This window comes from Onychomys torridus, chromosome 3 (assembly GCF_903995425.1).
Source record: "Onychomys torridus chromosome 3, mOncTor1.1, whole genome shotgun sequence".
Taxonomy (NCBI): Eukaryota; Metazoa; Chordata; class Mammalia; order Rodentia; family Cricetidae; genus Onychomys; species Onychomys torridus.
This window is the reverse complement of record NC_050445.1, coordinates 14,532,759-14,548,450: the sequence shown is the minus strand read 5'-3', so window position 1 is coordinate 14,548,450 and position 15,692 is coordinate 14,532,759. Positions and strand designations below refer to the sequence as shown.

The window sequence follows — 15,692 nt, the reverse complement described above, 5'->3', positions numbered from 1 at the left end:
TACCTCTATAAAATACATAACTTCAGATTCTAGAACATATCTCATCCTAAGAATTTTGAATAAGGGGTTGTGGGTGTGTGTTAAGATTGCAATTTTTTTCCAAACCATCTCTAACATGGAGCCTTGCATTATATTTGGTAGCAGCCAGTGATCTTAGGTATTAATAACGTCAGAGACTGTAGGATAGAACTTAGATTTATGATGTAACTTTCAGATCTAGAAGGAAGACAAAACCTTAAGTGACCCAGTCACTTTGCCTTTATACCTGTTTTAGTTACTTCCGTAGTTAACTTGCTGGACACCTTGTGTCTGTGTCCTTGGCAGTTCCAGGACTTATGTAGTTTGGCCAGAAGATACATTGTGAGCCCTTTGGCACCCTGAATGATTGACACTTTGAGGAAAAAGCAGTGGTTCCAATGATGATTATACATACAGATTTTATTTAAAATTATTTCTCTTTCTGATTTTGGAGTTTGTGGTTGTTGATTTCCCTCTTCATTTTCTGGTTTATAATTCCTTTGACACCACATGTTAGAAATACTGAGTTCTGAATATTTTTAAACTTTAACTCATTTGAATTTTTGCTTGTTTTTAAATTTTATTATTGCCTGTTTTACATGTATGAGTGTTTTGCCTACATGTATATTGTTCCGCGTATCTGCAGTGCTGAAAGAGGCCAGAAGAGGGCTCCAGTCCCCTGGAATTGGAGTTACAGAAGGTTGACCTGCGATGTGGGCTCTAAGAACTGAACCCTGGTCCTGAAAGAGCAGCCAGTGCTCTTAACCACTAAGCCATCACTCTAGCTCCAGTTTTTGGTCTTTTATTAAGTGAATGTTATGTAGTAGAAGAGAGATGTGGTTTTCCCCCATTGAGTGGCATTACTGTCTCTTGATGTAACAGAATGCATGGATAAAAGCAGTTTAAGGAAGGGTTTATTTTGGCTACAGTTTGTCAAGAGTTGACAGTTGTGGTTTTCCTTCTTCCTTGGGGACCATTGGCCATGGGTCCAGGAGGGAGCAGAAGTGGGGAGCAGGGATTGGAAGGCTGTGGATACGATGGAGATAGCTCTCCTGGAGATGACTTCAGTGAGACAACTCAACTTTATTTCAGACTTAGGTAAAATATAGGGTTGGGAAGATTGGGGACAAACCCTAATTTGCAGTTAGTGGCATGCTCCTATCATAGCTAATCATAGGATTAGTGGGAGCATGGCCCTATCAAAATGGCTAGATCATTAACCTAATTATCATGTGGGCATCAGGGGAAGACCGTTTGCAGGGAGATATGTCAATGGTCATTCTTGAGATAAGTCAGGTATCCAGGCCTGGAGACATCCTACAAAGGTGTCCTAGAGAGCAGGAAGTCTTGCTGGGGAGAGAGCCATGTTGCCGAGCTTAGAGAAAGCTGCCAGGCCATAGTAGACTGTAACCTCTGACCAGCAGGGCCTCCAATGGTTGTCATATCACCCCACAGTCAGGGAGCAGCAAGTACTGATTGCTGCTGCCCTAACCTAGAAACTCCTTCAGAAACATCCCCAGAGATTTGTTTTCATGGTGATTCTAAGTCTTGTAAGATGACAGTCAAGATTGGCCATCATTAGTGATTGCCTAGCTATTCCAATATTATTTGTTGAAATAATGGAGTCGTCTTTTTTTCTTGTTTGGTTGATTGATTTTGTTTTTCAAGATAGGGTTTCTCTGTGTAGCTCTGGCTGTTCTGGAATTTTCTTTGTAGACCAGGCTGGCCTCGAACTCAGAGAACTGCCTGCCTCTGCCTCCCAAAGTGCTTGAGCTTAAAGGCATGGGCCACCACCACTTGGCTAGCCAGTCGTCTTAATTTCAAATCCCATGTTGATTGTGTTTAATTTTTTATGTGTATTTGGGTTTATTGGTGGTTTATAATGTCTTTTTGTTTTGTTTTGTTTTTTCGAGACAAGGTTTCTCTGTAGCTTTAGAGCCTGTCCTGGACTAGCTCTGTAGACCAGGCTGGTCTCAAACTCACAGAGATCCACCTGCCTCTGCCTCCCGAGTACTGGGATTAAAGTTGTGCGGCGGCGGCGGCGGCACCACCACCACCACCACCACCACCACCACCACCACCACCACCTGGCTTATAATGCATCTTAATGCGATAAAGTCTTTAGGAGAAACTTGTCTTTCTTCATTCAAATATTCTGACAATTTAAGTCCACACATTAATTTGGAAAACATTGTAATTTGTACAGTATTGGTGTTTTTCTGTGCAGCAATATGTTATTTTCCTCAAACATTTCTGAGAAAGAACACTGCAAAGAGATGAATTACACATACATCTTGCAGATAGTTCAGAAAAGAAGATGTGGCCAAGTGGAGGAGTGCTTGCCTGGTATGTTGTTGTAAGGCCCTGGGCTCTGGCCCTAGCTCCTCAAAACAACCAGCACGTATATGATACCTACATGTACAGACACATATACGTTAGAATTTCTTAGAATTTAGAAATTAATCATTTTGAATCTAGTTACTGTGTAGTCTTTGTGAATGTATAAATATGACTGAAGAGTGGCAGCCACCAGAAAAGAGGACATATGTTTGAGTTTTGTTTCTCCCTTAAATTACAGTTATGTGTTGCTGGTAAATAACTAGATCTGGCTTTTGCAATTTAAATTCTTTACAGAACCTTAAAATCAGCTGTTTATTCATGTGCTTATTGTTGTCTCATGTTTATTTCTTGTATGGAAGGCAAAAAGTTTAAAGTACAACTGCTAGTTGTCTGCTGCCTAGTTATTTTAAGTGTTATAGACTTGAACAATTCATTTTCCTCCTAAAGTTGATTGAAACTTCATATAAATGTAGTATGTATTGAAGGCTGTTGATTTAAACATGGTATTCTAAAAGCTTGATCTGTATATTTTAACTGAACTTTTCTCTTTTTAGTTCTGCAGAAAACCTACTGAACATAAGATGTTGCAACAAAATCTACCTCCTGAATTTTTCCCTTTTATTCATGAGCTGCATAGTTGCAGATTTGAGCAGGATGTCTGGAGACTCTGTTGAAAAACTCTAGCGCAGGATGACCTAGCAAAGACTGTACGCCTGTAACAAAATACTCCACGATTGTCAGTTCTGGTTCTGAATGCTACAGATAACAGCAAGTGGACTCCTTTATTTCTGAAGTATTCATTTGACCTTCCATCAAGACGGACTTTTCTAATCTGTTCTGGGAGATATTAATGGAATACAGTCATGTCCACTCAAGAGGAAAGGCAGATCAATACCGAATATGCTGTGTCCTTATTGGAACAGTTAAAATTGTTTTACGAACAGCAGTTGTTTACTGACATAGTGTTAATTGTTGAGGGCACTGAATTCCCTTGTCATAAGATGGTTCTTGCAACATGTAGCTCCTATTTCAGGTAAGTACTTGATCTTGTTTAGTTTGTAATAACAGTGCTATTTACATTTCTTTATTGCACTGTATCAGTGCACGTGTGGGCAGGTATGCCAGAGCGTGTGGTGGATATCAGAGGGAAGCTTCCTTGCCAGATTTGGTTCTCTTCTTCCACCTTCATGTGGGTTTCTGAGAACAGAACTCAGGTCACCAGGCTTGCCCAGCAAGTACACTAGCCCACTGAGCCACTTCACTGGCATGATGGTTTATCAATAGGAGTTCTTTTAAATGTTAAAGTTTTGGTTTCTTTCTCTTTCTCTCTCTCTCTCTCTCTCTCTCTCTCTCTCTCTCTCTCTCTCTCTGTGTGTGTGTGTGTGTGTGTGTGTGTGTGTGTGTGTGTGTTTGATGTTTTTCTTAAGACAAAGTCTTACTGTGTAGCTTTGGCCATCCTTGAACTTACTATGTGGACCAGGTTGGCCTCACAGAGCTCTGCCTCCTGAGTGTTTTTTGCAGTATTTGTCAGAACATTTCCTTATGTGTAAGGGACAGATGAAGTTTTCACAAAAGTATTAAGCACATTGAAATTGACTAAAGTTTTACTTGGGGGAGGGGTGACATAAACTTCAAAATACTGTTGTTGTTGTTGTTGTTTTCCTTCCAAAAAAAAACCTGAATGAAATACTTTCTCTTATTTTTTTTTTTTTAACTGTGCTTTTAGAAAATCATGGTTGATAAACTGAAGAGTTATGCAACAGACTTAAATGATTTTTAGGGCATAATTGATGCTGTTTAAACAATACCAACAGTAGAAATAGGTTCCACCTTAAGGGAAAGAACTTGGTTACTGTTATGCTTTTCGTCAGCCTTCCAGAGTCCATGCAGTGTTGGTGCCCTGTGTCTCAGAACTTGGAAGTTTATTCAGTTATGCTCATTAGAAATAATAAAACTTTTTATTTTCCTTTTTAGAGAAGAAAGGCTTATTATAGCCTACAATTCTGGGTTACAGTCCATCATAGACAATTAATAAGACATTAAACTTTCAGGATGTTTATCTTTAAGGTTCTTAAGAATAGGAGCTAAAAGGTAAAGAAATTGCTTTTTGCTCTCATCTTTAAGGTGAGTTTTACTCAGTATATGAAAAGAGACAGGATGAGTAAGATAAATTAAATGTGGACAAAGTGTATTCCTGCTGCAGAAAATTGTTTCTGCTGCCTGTTTATGGCAGCTGATGGCAAGGCAGACTAAATTGACTTTGAAGATTGGTTTACATAAAAGTGAAGAGATGGCACATTCCTCACCATAGCATCACCACCCAGGGCCCAAATGCCAGTTGGCTGTGCAGTGCCAGCCACTTGGTTTCAGTTTATGTCGTGGATTTTCACGCTGTTTCAGACACTGATTTTCCTCTCTGTTACAAAGTCTGTTTGCAATAATCAGGTGCTTTTTACAAATGGAGGTTACTGAATTTTTGGTGGATCTCAAGTGCAGACTTATAAGCTATATATTAAAAAGCTTTGCACATAGCTGTAAGTGTGGTTCTGAGACTGGAACTCAGGTCATCAGGCTTGCCCAGCAAGCACCATAACCCACTGAGCCATCTTTTTTTTTTTTTTTTTAAAGATTTTATTATGAATACAGTGTTCTGCCTGCACACCAGAAGAGGGCGCCAGATCTCATTACAGATGGTTGTGAGCCATCATGTGGTTACTGGGAATTGAACTCATGACCTCTGGAAGAACAGCCAGTGCTCTTAACCGCTGAGCCATTTCTCCAGCCCCCCCCACTGAGCCATCTTGCTGGAATGATGTTCTATCAGTAGGAATTCCTCTTTTAAATGTTAAAGTTTTGGTTTTGTTTTCTTAAGACAGTCTTACTATGTAGCTTTGGCTGTTCTTGAACTCACTATGTGGACCGGCAAGATGACTCAGCAGGTAAAACCCTTGCTTACCAAGCCTGATGACCTGAGTTCAATCCCTGGGACCCACAAAGTGAAAGGACAGAACCAGCCCCTCCAGGTTCTGTGCTGAATCCCACACATGAATTGTTGTGTACACACACACACACAGTACGTATGATTAAAATTTACATAACATAAAACAACAGGTTATTTTTACAACCACAAATTAATGAAGAAAAATGAAGCCATAACACAGAAAATATTAGTAGAATTTCTCTTGCATAGTTTTCATTTATTCTTTTTGTAATAGTGCATTTAGAAAATCATGGTTGTTTATAAACCGAAGAGTTATGCAACAGATTCATAATAATAATTGAGAATAAGAGCAGTGGTCTTCATTTTTATTTTTCAGACCCACTGTCTTAGCTGGCAGTAGAAATTCAGGGTTTAGGTGAATGGAAGCCTGAGCCCATAAGCTCTCTCTTCTTATGACTGAATTGCAAATTGATGGGCCATTATTGGAATATGTAGCAATAGCAAGTTACTTTATGTTATGTAATTTTTTTTTAATGTGTGTGTTAGTGTTTTTGCCTGCATGTATGTCTATGTGAGGGTGTCAGATCCCCTGGAATTAGAGTTACAGACAGTTGTGAGCTGTCATGTGGGTGCTGGGAATTGAATCTGGGTCCTCTGGGAAAGCAGTCAGTGCTCTTAACCACTGAGCCATCTCTCCAGCCCCCAATGCTATGTAAATTTTAATCACATTTGTTTATTGTGTGTGTGTGCGTGTGCAACAGTTCAGAATACAGCCTGGAGAGGTTGGGTCTGTCCTTTCTCTTGGGGGTTCCAGTTATTGAACTTCAGACTTGGCAAGCAAGATTCTTTATGTGCTGAGTTATCTTGCTGGTATTTTTAATGCTGTATTTATCAAGTTATTTACCTGAGTTGAGATTTTTGAAGACAATCTTTCATTAATACTGTAATATTACAATTTTTTAAAGGCAACAATTTTGAAGGCTTCCACTGTTTATTAGTATCTAGTTCCTTTCATTTATTGGTTTATTTTGTATGTGCAGATTTTGCCTGCGTGTAAGTCCAAACCACATGTGTACTTAGTTCTCATTGAGGCTACAAAAGAGTTTTAAATCCCCTGGAACTGGAGTTGTAGGTGGTTGTGAACCTATATGTCAGGTCCAGGAAGAGCAGTCAGTCCTGTACAAGCCATCAGTCAAGGCACCTTTCATTTGTTTATTTATTTGTCTATTTATTTATTTAGTGTGTTGGTGTTTTGCCTGCTTATGTCTGTGCACTACATGCATGAGTTACAGGCAGTTAGGAGTTACCATATGGGTGCTTGGAATTCTGGGAATTGAACCTGGTTCCTCTGGAAGAACATTCAGTGTTCTCAACCATCAAGCCATCTCTCCAGCCCTCAGGCCGCCTTTTAAAAGTGTAAATGTTATGTATATGTTTGGCTGCATTTTGTGCCTGTGGAGGCCAGAAAGAGGGTGTCGGATTCCCTGGAACTTGAGTTACACATGGTTGTGAGCCACCATATGGGTGCTGGGAATAGAACCCAGGTCCTCCGGAAGAACAGCCAACCCAAGTGTTTTTAACTAATGAGCCGTCTCTCTACCATGCAGTTTCCTTCTTTAGCTTCCATGATTTTATGGGAAAACATTATTTTCCTAAAGCAACTACTTATATTTATTGAGTACATAGAATAGTCCAGTACATGTGTATAATTAAAGCTTTATATCAGTAAGATCTTGTGTTTGGACTAGATTTATAGCCACAAGAGGAAAACATACTAATTTTTTCCCTTATGTGTCTTTTTTTTTGTACTGAGTAGATTATGGTCTATCCCTTAATAATATATCTTTTTCAAGTATTCTTAGTTGGATCCTGCTTCAGCATTCAAGGTTGTTGCATACACAACTAATTCTGCTTTTTTTTTTTTAAATGTTTTTATGTGTGGTATGTGTTTATTGTTGTAGAGGAGTACACATGCCGCTGTATGTGTAGAGGTCAGGGCACAAACCTCAGTGTCAGACTTAGCCCCCCCCCCCCATTTTATTTGGGATGGTGTCTCCTTGCGTAGCACCACATAAGCCAGCCTTGCTGGGGATTCTCCATCTCATTGTAGAAAACTGAGGTTACAAATGCAACGGGGCCTGACTTTAAGTGGATTCTAGGAATTTGAACCAAGATCCTCAGTATTTGGGCAGCAAGCATTTTACCTGTTAGCCATCTCTCCATTCCCCAAATTCTGCCTTTAAAGTAGTTGTGGTTTTCCTCTGTAGTTTGTTACCCAAATATTAATTGTATCTTGGTAACACTAACTGATTATTTTATACTCAAAATGATGGAGTTACTACTTGAGAATTACTCAGCATTTCTATGGTACTTCATCTCGCTACATCATTATGTAATTCATTGTTTTTTCTTTAAAAAAAAAAAGCCAGTTTAAAACTTAAACAAGGGGCTAGTAATATGGCTTAATGGGTAAGGGTATGTAACACCAGGCCTAACCCCTGAGTTAGAGTCTCCAGAACCAGCATGGTAGAAGGAGAAAACTGGCTCCCACAAGTTGTCTTTTGACCTACACATACTGGCCATGGCACATACCCCCACACACAGTCCGTCAGTAAATGTAAACAATTAAAATGTCCATGGCAAGGTTGACTAGGCTTCTGCTATTTTTGGTGTTGAGGAAGCAGTTACTTTCCAGAAGTTGAGTGTCTGGTGACAGTATCACAGAACTGTCCTCACTGTCATGTCTGTGGTTCCTCGTTCCTTGCCTTGTGCCCCTTTCTAAATGACTGTCTTCGACTGGCATGAATGTAAAAACCACTTCGGTTGTACTTGTATTCAAGAGTTCTTGCAGTTCTTTTTCAGGTTTGAGGGTTTTGAGTCAGCGTGATCTCCACCCCCACCCCAACGGACGGACAGACAGACAGGCAGGTGAAGCTGGTAGCAATAGATGTTCTGGGTGTCTTTTCTAAGAACACTGCTGACTCAGTCATGTTTATTTGTGTTCATCCTCTAGCCTTAGATGGGACTTAGGAGCTACGCTGGCTGACATTTTGGGTGCCTGTGTTCCCTCCCTCCCTGGCTGGACTTTTGCATCTGTCCTTAATGCTCCTTTTGTGCTGTGTTAGGAAGGAGCACTAGTAACCTTAGTTCCTTTTGAGGATGGAGCAGGGAAATGCTATTTCAACTTATAGGCCACAGTCATCATGAAGGTAGGCCAAGATAAGGGGACCCGAGACAGAAACTGAGATTAAGCGCAGAGTATCACATAGGCAAGGGAAGGGTTTTCCCACTGAGATATACTGACCCTTTTTACAGATTTTGAGTTTAGGGTGGCTTTGAACTTGTAGTTCTCTGGCTTTAGCCTCAGCCTCCCAGGTAGCTGCCTCCATAGTTTGATAGCCACACTTCTGTGCTGAGTGGTGTTGCATGCATCTTGTGGTTCTTGTGTTTCTCAGGAATCTTTCGAGCACTCCCATCTCCTACAAACTGAGTTCTACTTCAGTGTTGTGTGTGTTTTCTAAACTGGGATTCTGAGGTATGGTTTTCTTGATGGGGGGTTGGGGAGGGGTGGTCTTCCGTATATAACGGGCCATTTTGTAGCTGAGTCATGGTTCCTGCATTAATGCCTAGTCTCCAGCTTTCCTCTATTGTTGCATTCTTTCCTGGAGCTGTTATTCCCTTTTGACTCAGCTGGTCTTCACATAATGCACAGTTTAACTTACCTTTTTGCAATGGTGAACTTTTCTTCTTGGCCTTACAATTTGTTAATGATTAATATTTTTTCCAGGTATTTTATTGAAAGTAAACGGGTAGCTTTGACTCTTACCTGCTTTCTGCAGTATCCTGTTCTGTGTTCAGAAAATAACTAGGCTTTATCAGCCTTTTGTCATGGTTTTGGTATTCTTTCCTGGCATATTCTAGCTAGATGCTTGCTCTGGTTTCATAGCCTCTTACCTAGTTTTCAACCATTAGCTCTTGAGCCCTGTCCATGTATAGAGTATTCATTTTAGGGAAGAATTCATCATGGTTAGTCTAAGCCCAAAACATTCAGTCTCCTTCACTGTCTACAAGATTACTCAGATGACTCTGATATAGCAGGGGAGACTGGAATTGAGCCTAAGGCCTCACGTATGTTGCATGTAGTGCTCTACTACTGAGCTCCCTCCCAGCCCTGCACATTTAAAGGCCTGTCACCTGCTGCTCATCTTTTCAGTTTGTGTTCTCTTATACTATGTGACCTTTATTCAGTTATGCCCCTGAGCAGCTGTGTCCCATACTGTTACCCAAACTGAATGCCTTCCTCATCTCTGAGGGACTCAAGCTAGTGACTGTTTTGGGACTCGCCCTTTTATGTCACAGCATACAGAGGCTTTTTTTTTTTTCTTATGTATGCAATAATATACTTACAATTAAGGATTCTAATACGTGAGCCAACAAGATGGCTCAGCATTTGCCAGAAAGCCTGACAACTTGAGTTATCTCTTGGGTTCTACAGGGTGGAGAGGCAGAACTGACTCCCAGAAGCTGTTCTCTGACCTCCACACATGTACTGTGGCCTGAGCCCTATCCTACACACTGTAGACATGCACAATAAAGAGAAGGAACAAAATTCTTTTTAAGTAGGCTTTTAAAAGTTGCGGTCTGAGGGCTGGAGAGATGGCTCAGAGGTTAAGAGCAGTGGCTGCTCTTCGAAAGATCCTGAGTTCAATTCCCAGCAACCACATGGTGGCTCACAACCATCTATAGTTAGATCTGGTGTCCTTTTCTGGCCTGCCTGCATACATGGTGGTATAACACTTGTATACACAATAAATATATCTTAAAAAAAAAAAAAAAAAAAAAAAAAGTTGCGGTCTGAGCCTGGTGTTTAATCCCAGCACTCAAGAGGCAGAGGCAGGCAGATCTCTCTGAGTTCAGCAGTCTAGTCTACATAGTGAGTTCCAGGACAGCCAGAGGTACAGTGAGACTCCGTCTCAGAAGAGCTGGGGTCTGTATTCCCACAATGTCAATAGTCTTTCCAACATAGTTTCCTGCATAATTTTTGTAACAGGGCTGCATGTTTTTTAGGAAATTCTTCAGTGTTTTGTAAGCTGTTTAAATGTGGAATTTATATAGCATAAAATCCACCCATTTTTAAGTCTGCAGTCAGCTCTCTGCAAGTTTTACTACATACTCAGCTGCAAATAGAAAATATTCTAAGAAAGAAAGCCTTACAGTCTAGTAGCTACTTATATGTATTTACATTGTTTGAGGTATGACTAGTAGCCTATGAAGGGCTAGATGAGGGTGTAGTTCAGTGTGTATAGTGTGTGCCTTCCATGCATGAAGTGTCCTGAATTTGATCTCCAGTGCTACGTGAACCAGGTGTGGTAGTGCATGTCTAAGCACTGGAGGGAGAGGCAGGAGAATCAGAAGTTTAAGGCCAGCCCAGATAGGCAGATTGATGGGTAGATAAACATATAAATAAATAATAAAAAGGAGAGTATGTGTTTTAGACAAATATGCCTTGTTTTAAAAGGGACTTGTATCTGTTTCTGTGTTCTGAGGGCATTTAGGAAACATTTTACTTGGGTTCATTTCCATAGTCTAATTTAAAACATTCCCGTTACCTTGTGTTTATTTTGACATAGTTACTTCACAGTCCCTCCTACAGCTCTAGTGAACTCCCAGTCAGCTGTCTCTCTCTGTATGTTTGGCAGTTTGGGGACATTTCATGTAAATGAACTCATGTCTTTTGTATCTGGCTTCTTCACCGAGCATAATGTTTTTGAGGTTCATTTATTTATCAGTACTTCTGTTTTATTGCTGAATATTATCCCATTGTGTGACTGTGAGGAATAAATTAATTTTGATGTCCCCCCTCAGGATGTCATAGTGGTTATTGTCTGCCTCGTCTTCAGCCCTGGGTTATATATGATTTCCTCATTGTCTTTGAAAGTCTTCTCTATAGGTAACTTCCCTGAATAAACATCCTATGTTGCCTAGCTTGTTTTTTTTTACTATCTTGTTTCGTTGTCTCCTTAGGGCCATGTTCATGAGTGGACTAAGTGAAAGCAAGCAGACACATGTACACCTGAGGAATGTGGATGCCGCCGCCTTGCAGATGATAATAACTTACGCATACACGGGAAACTTGGCCGTAAACGACAGCACTGTAGAGCAGCTCTATGAAACAGCTTGCTTCCTACAGGTAAAGCAGGCCTTTAACCTATTGTTGAAGTGGGGCTTATTTTGTCAGCAAACAGTATTTCATTAGTGGGTTGTTTGTTTGTTGTTTTTATGTGCATTGGTGTTTTGCTTGCATGTATATATGTCTGTGTGAGGTGCCAGATCCCCTGGAATTGGAGTTACAGTTGTGAACTGCCACATGGATGCTGGGAATTGAACCTGGGTCCTCTGGAAGAGCAGCCAGTGCTCATAACCAGTCATCTTTCCAGGCCCTCACTCATGATATCTTTATCTGTACAATTTTAATGCTGATTTTATATGGGTCAAATTTTCTGATTATAAAATGTAAAATGAAAAAAAAAAACAGGATTTTCTCAGTTGGTAAGTAGTTTTATGACAGGAATGTAATTAAGATAGGAAGAATGAGTGACAGTAACAGCCATATTGGTATAGAAACACTAAAAAAAAATTTTTTCCCATTTGTTCTGGGGTAACACTGTATTAAACACAAGGTCTTCTGTGTGTGGTTTCAGTTAGAGAACCTAGTAAATTAAAAATGAGTAACCTGGGTGTGATGGTCCACACCTGTAATCAGTACTGGGAAGGCTGTGGCAGGAAAATTGAAAATTCCAGGGTACCTAAGCTCTGCATAGACAGTGAGACCTGTCTTGAAAGAGAGACAGAGACTAATTTTCATACTGGTTTCAGAGCTTGCCTAATGCACTTCAGACTTTAGATTTCAAGTTAAGTATTGTTGAAGTTAAGAATGTTTACAGTAAAGCTTAATTTCATTAATGTCTGATGGAACTATCACAGACAAAGTTAGATTGTTATGGAGGATTTGATGTTAGTGGTTGTGGACTATATTGAGCTATTAAGTAGTTAAGTAAAATTGATGATTGATGCATTTTAGTATGATTAACTGTTCTATATTTCTTAGACTCCCTCTTCAGATTTTAATAGGAATATGGGTATTCCCATCATCTCTTTCCCTGCCATGGAATAACACCTTGTACTTGGGAAACTGGTGTTTTCAGCCAAGTGTAGTGGTCTCATGCGGTAATCTCAGCAGCTGGGAGGTGGAGAGAAGGGCTGCTTGTTTGAGGGCAAGGCTAGCTCCATGTAGCAAGCCCTTATCTCCAAAAACAAACAAAAGAAACAAAGTTTCTACCAAAGGAGAACTTTGAGATCCCGACAGGCATTTAGATCATTTAAATAGCTCCTTAAATCTGAGATTGCTGTATGTGTCATCATAGCAGCCTGAATAGGAGAGATAAATAGGCCATTGGGCAAAAGGAAATGGAAACTGTGTAGTCTAAAAGTCTAATATTATTATTGCAGGAAACTGCCTCTTACCCAAACACATAGGTCTGGAGGTAAAAGGTGACAGACAGTATGGGGAGTCTGCTGTGGGAGACCTGTATCTTACATAAAAGTAAACTGGAAGGGTGGGAGTAAAGCTCTCAGGTGGGAGTACTGGATTCAAAGTCTCAGCATTTTTTAAAACTATTTCCTATTTATCATCCCTTCCCCACCTCCCTTGTTTTAGGTAGAAGATGTGTTACAGCGTTGTCGAGAATATTTAATTAAAAAAATTAATGCAGAGAACTGTGTTCGGTTGCTGAGTTTTGCTGATCTCTTCAGTTGTGAAGAATTAAAGCAAAGTGCTAAAAGAATGGTGGAGCACAAGTTCACTGCTGTGTACCACCAGGAAGCATTCATGCAACTGTCCCATGATCTACTGATTGACATTCTCAGTAGTGACAATTTAAATGTAGAAAAGGAAGAAACAGTTCGAGAAGCTGCAATGCTGTGGCTGGAGTATAACACAGAGTCACGATCTCAGTATTTGTCTTCAGTTCTTAGCCAAATCAGAATTGATGCACTTTCAGAAGTCACACAGAGGGCGTGGTTCCAAGGTCTCCCACCCAACGATAAGTCTGTTGTGGTTCAAGGTCTTTATAAGTCCATGCCCAAGTTTTTCAAACCAAGGCTTGGGATGACAAAGGAAGAGATGATGATTTTCATTGAAGCATCATCAGAAAACCCTTGTAGTCTTTACTCTTCTGTCTGTTATAGCCCCCAGGCAGAAAAAGTTTACAAGTTATGTAGCCCGCCAGCCGATTTGCATAAGGTTGGGACAGTTGTAACCCCTGATAATGATATTTACATAGCAGGAGGCCAAGTGCCCCTGAAAAACACAAAATCAAATCACAGTAAGACAAGCAAACTGCAGACCGCCTTCAGAACTGTGAATTGCTTTTACTGGTTTGATGCACAACAGAATACCTGGTTTCCAAAGACGCCGATGCTCTTCGTCCGTGTGAAGCCATCTTTGGTTTGCTGTGAAGGCTACATCTATGCAATTGGAGGAGACAGTGTTGGAGGAGAACTAAATCGAAGGACTGTAGAGAGATATGACACTGAGAAAGATGAGTGGACAATGGTGAGCCCTCTACCTTGTGCTTGGCAGTGGAGTGCAGCTGTTGTGGTTCATGACTGCATTTATGTGATGACATTAAACCTCATGTACTGTTACTTTCCGAGATCTGACTCATGGGTAGAAATGGCCATGAGGCAGACTAGCAGATCTTTTGCTTCAGCTGCAGCTTTTGGCGATAAAATTTTCTATATTGGAGGGTTGCATATTGCTACCAATTCTGGCATAAGACTCCCCTCTGGCACTGTAGATGGGTCTTCAGTAACTGTGGAAATTTATGATGTGAATAAAAATGAATGGAAAATGGCAGCCAACATCCCCGCTAAAAGGTACTCTGATCCCTGTGTTAGAGCTGTTGTGATCTCAAATTCTCTTTGTGTGTTTATGCGAGAAACCCACTTAAATGAACGAGCTAAATACGTTACCTACCAGTATGATTTGGAACTTGATCGGTGGTCTCTGCGGCAGCACATATCTGAGCGTGTACTGTGGGACTTGGGGAGAGACTTTCGATGCACTGTGGGGAAACTTTATCCATCTTGTCTTGAAGAATCTCCATGGAAGCCACCAACTTACCTTTTTTCACCAGATGGAACGGAGGAGTTTGAGCTGGATGGAGAAATGGTTGCACTCCCCCCTGTATAGTGGGGGTGAGGGGGAGTGCACGTGCAGGACTTGAGACATCCTTTGTTAACCAGAGGATAGAAAAGGACTAAGTATGAGTACATAAAAATCTATCTTTGATACATTTTATTTTTATGGCATCAGTATAATATATATCAGTGTGTCATACAGAAAGAAATGCTTCTGTAATATGAAATAGGTTATTTGATAATTGAGAAACTTTTATGTGTATCATGTGAGCATAAGAGTCTGGATTACCTAACATTGTTAGCCCTGTGTATGTACAGTCCAGAACTTCACTTTTGAAAGTTATTTCCTGTTCCTAGTGTGGTATACCAAAATTGTGCTGAGATTATTTTAGTATACGTGTTGAATTCCCGTACTTATAAAGTCCTGGAATATAGTTTTTCTGGCATAATTCAGCTGCACTTAACACTAATGTTCATGTCAGTGTAGAGTGTCTGAACTCCCACACTGTTGTCGAGGAAACCCTCCTCCTCTATGTCTGTGGTGTTACACGGGGAAAGCTGTGACTGCAGGACCAGTCTCACGCTTCCACTAGGTGCATGTGTTCCCTTCCCGCTGACTGACACTTGTCTATCTAGAACACAGGTTGTCCAGTCAGCTGCTCGCTCACCAGGCGTGGACTTAAGTTGCTGGGCTTGCAAATGAATTGCTAGTCCCTCATTGTGCGGGTCTATGTGGAGCTTTAATCCGTAAATGTCTCCACTTTCTATATTACATTAATGTTGGCTCATGCATATAACCACCTGCTGCTGATGCAGTTCTCCATCTTAAAAAGATTTAGAGTGGATTAACCAGGTCATTCCATCTTAATTTAATAACGAGCATTACTGTAGAGTGATTGTGTGTAGGTATCTATTAGGTGTGTTTTTTAAAAACCTGATGTGTGTATGTTTGGGGTGTAGGGGTAGGAAGGTGGGCCGTGCAGGAATCGTCTGCACTGACTGTGCAGGAGAGCAGACACTAGCGCTGCTCTGGCATTAATCCCAGGAACCACTAGCAGCTGTGGGGCGCCACCAATGCAACATGAGCACAGGTGCCTCGTGACAAACATTGCTGGCATGTTCAACTGCATAATGCTCTGGCACTGTATTTTGAATGACATTAATTTATTAAATAAATTGTATATAATCAGTA

The 15,692-nt window shown here is 40.6% G+C and overlaps 1 protein-coding gene across 2 annotated transcripts in view; it reads left to right on the top strand.

Annotated features, from left to right (window-relative positions):
- Nucleotides 1–15,692, top strand: part of Kbtbd2 (kelch repeat and BTB domain containing 2) — a 24,299-nt gene extending 8,607 nt beyond the window's left edge. For both annotated transcript variants that reach the window (XM_036181023.1, XM_036181024.1), the window contains exons 2-4: nt 2,913–3,391; nt 11,324–11,489; nt 13,017–15,692. In XM_036181023.1, coding sequence (XP_036036916.1) covers nt 3,222–3,391; nt 11,324–11,489; nt 13,017–14,552 — 1,872 coding nt within the window. In that variant the 5' untranslated portion in view covers nt 2,913–3,221 and the 3' untranslated portion in view covers nt 14,553–15,692. The remainder of the gene's footprint in view (nt 1–2,912; nt 3,392–11,323; nt 11,490–13,016) is intronic.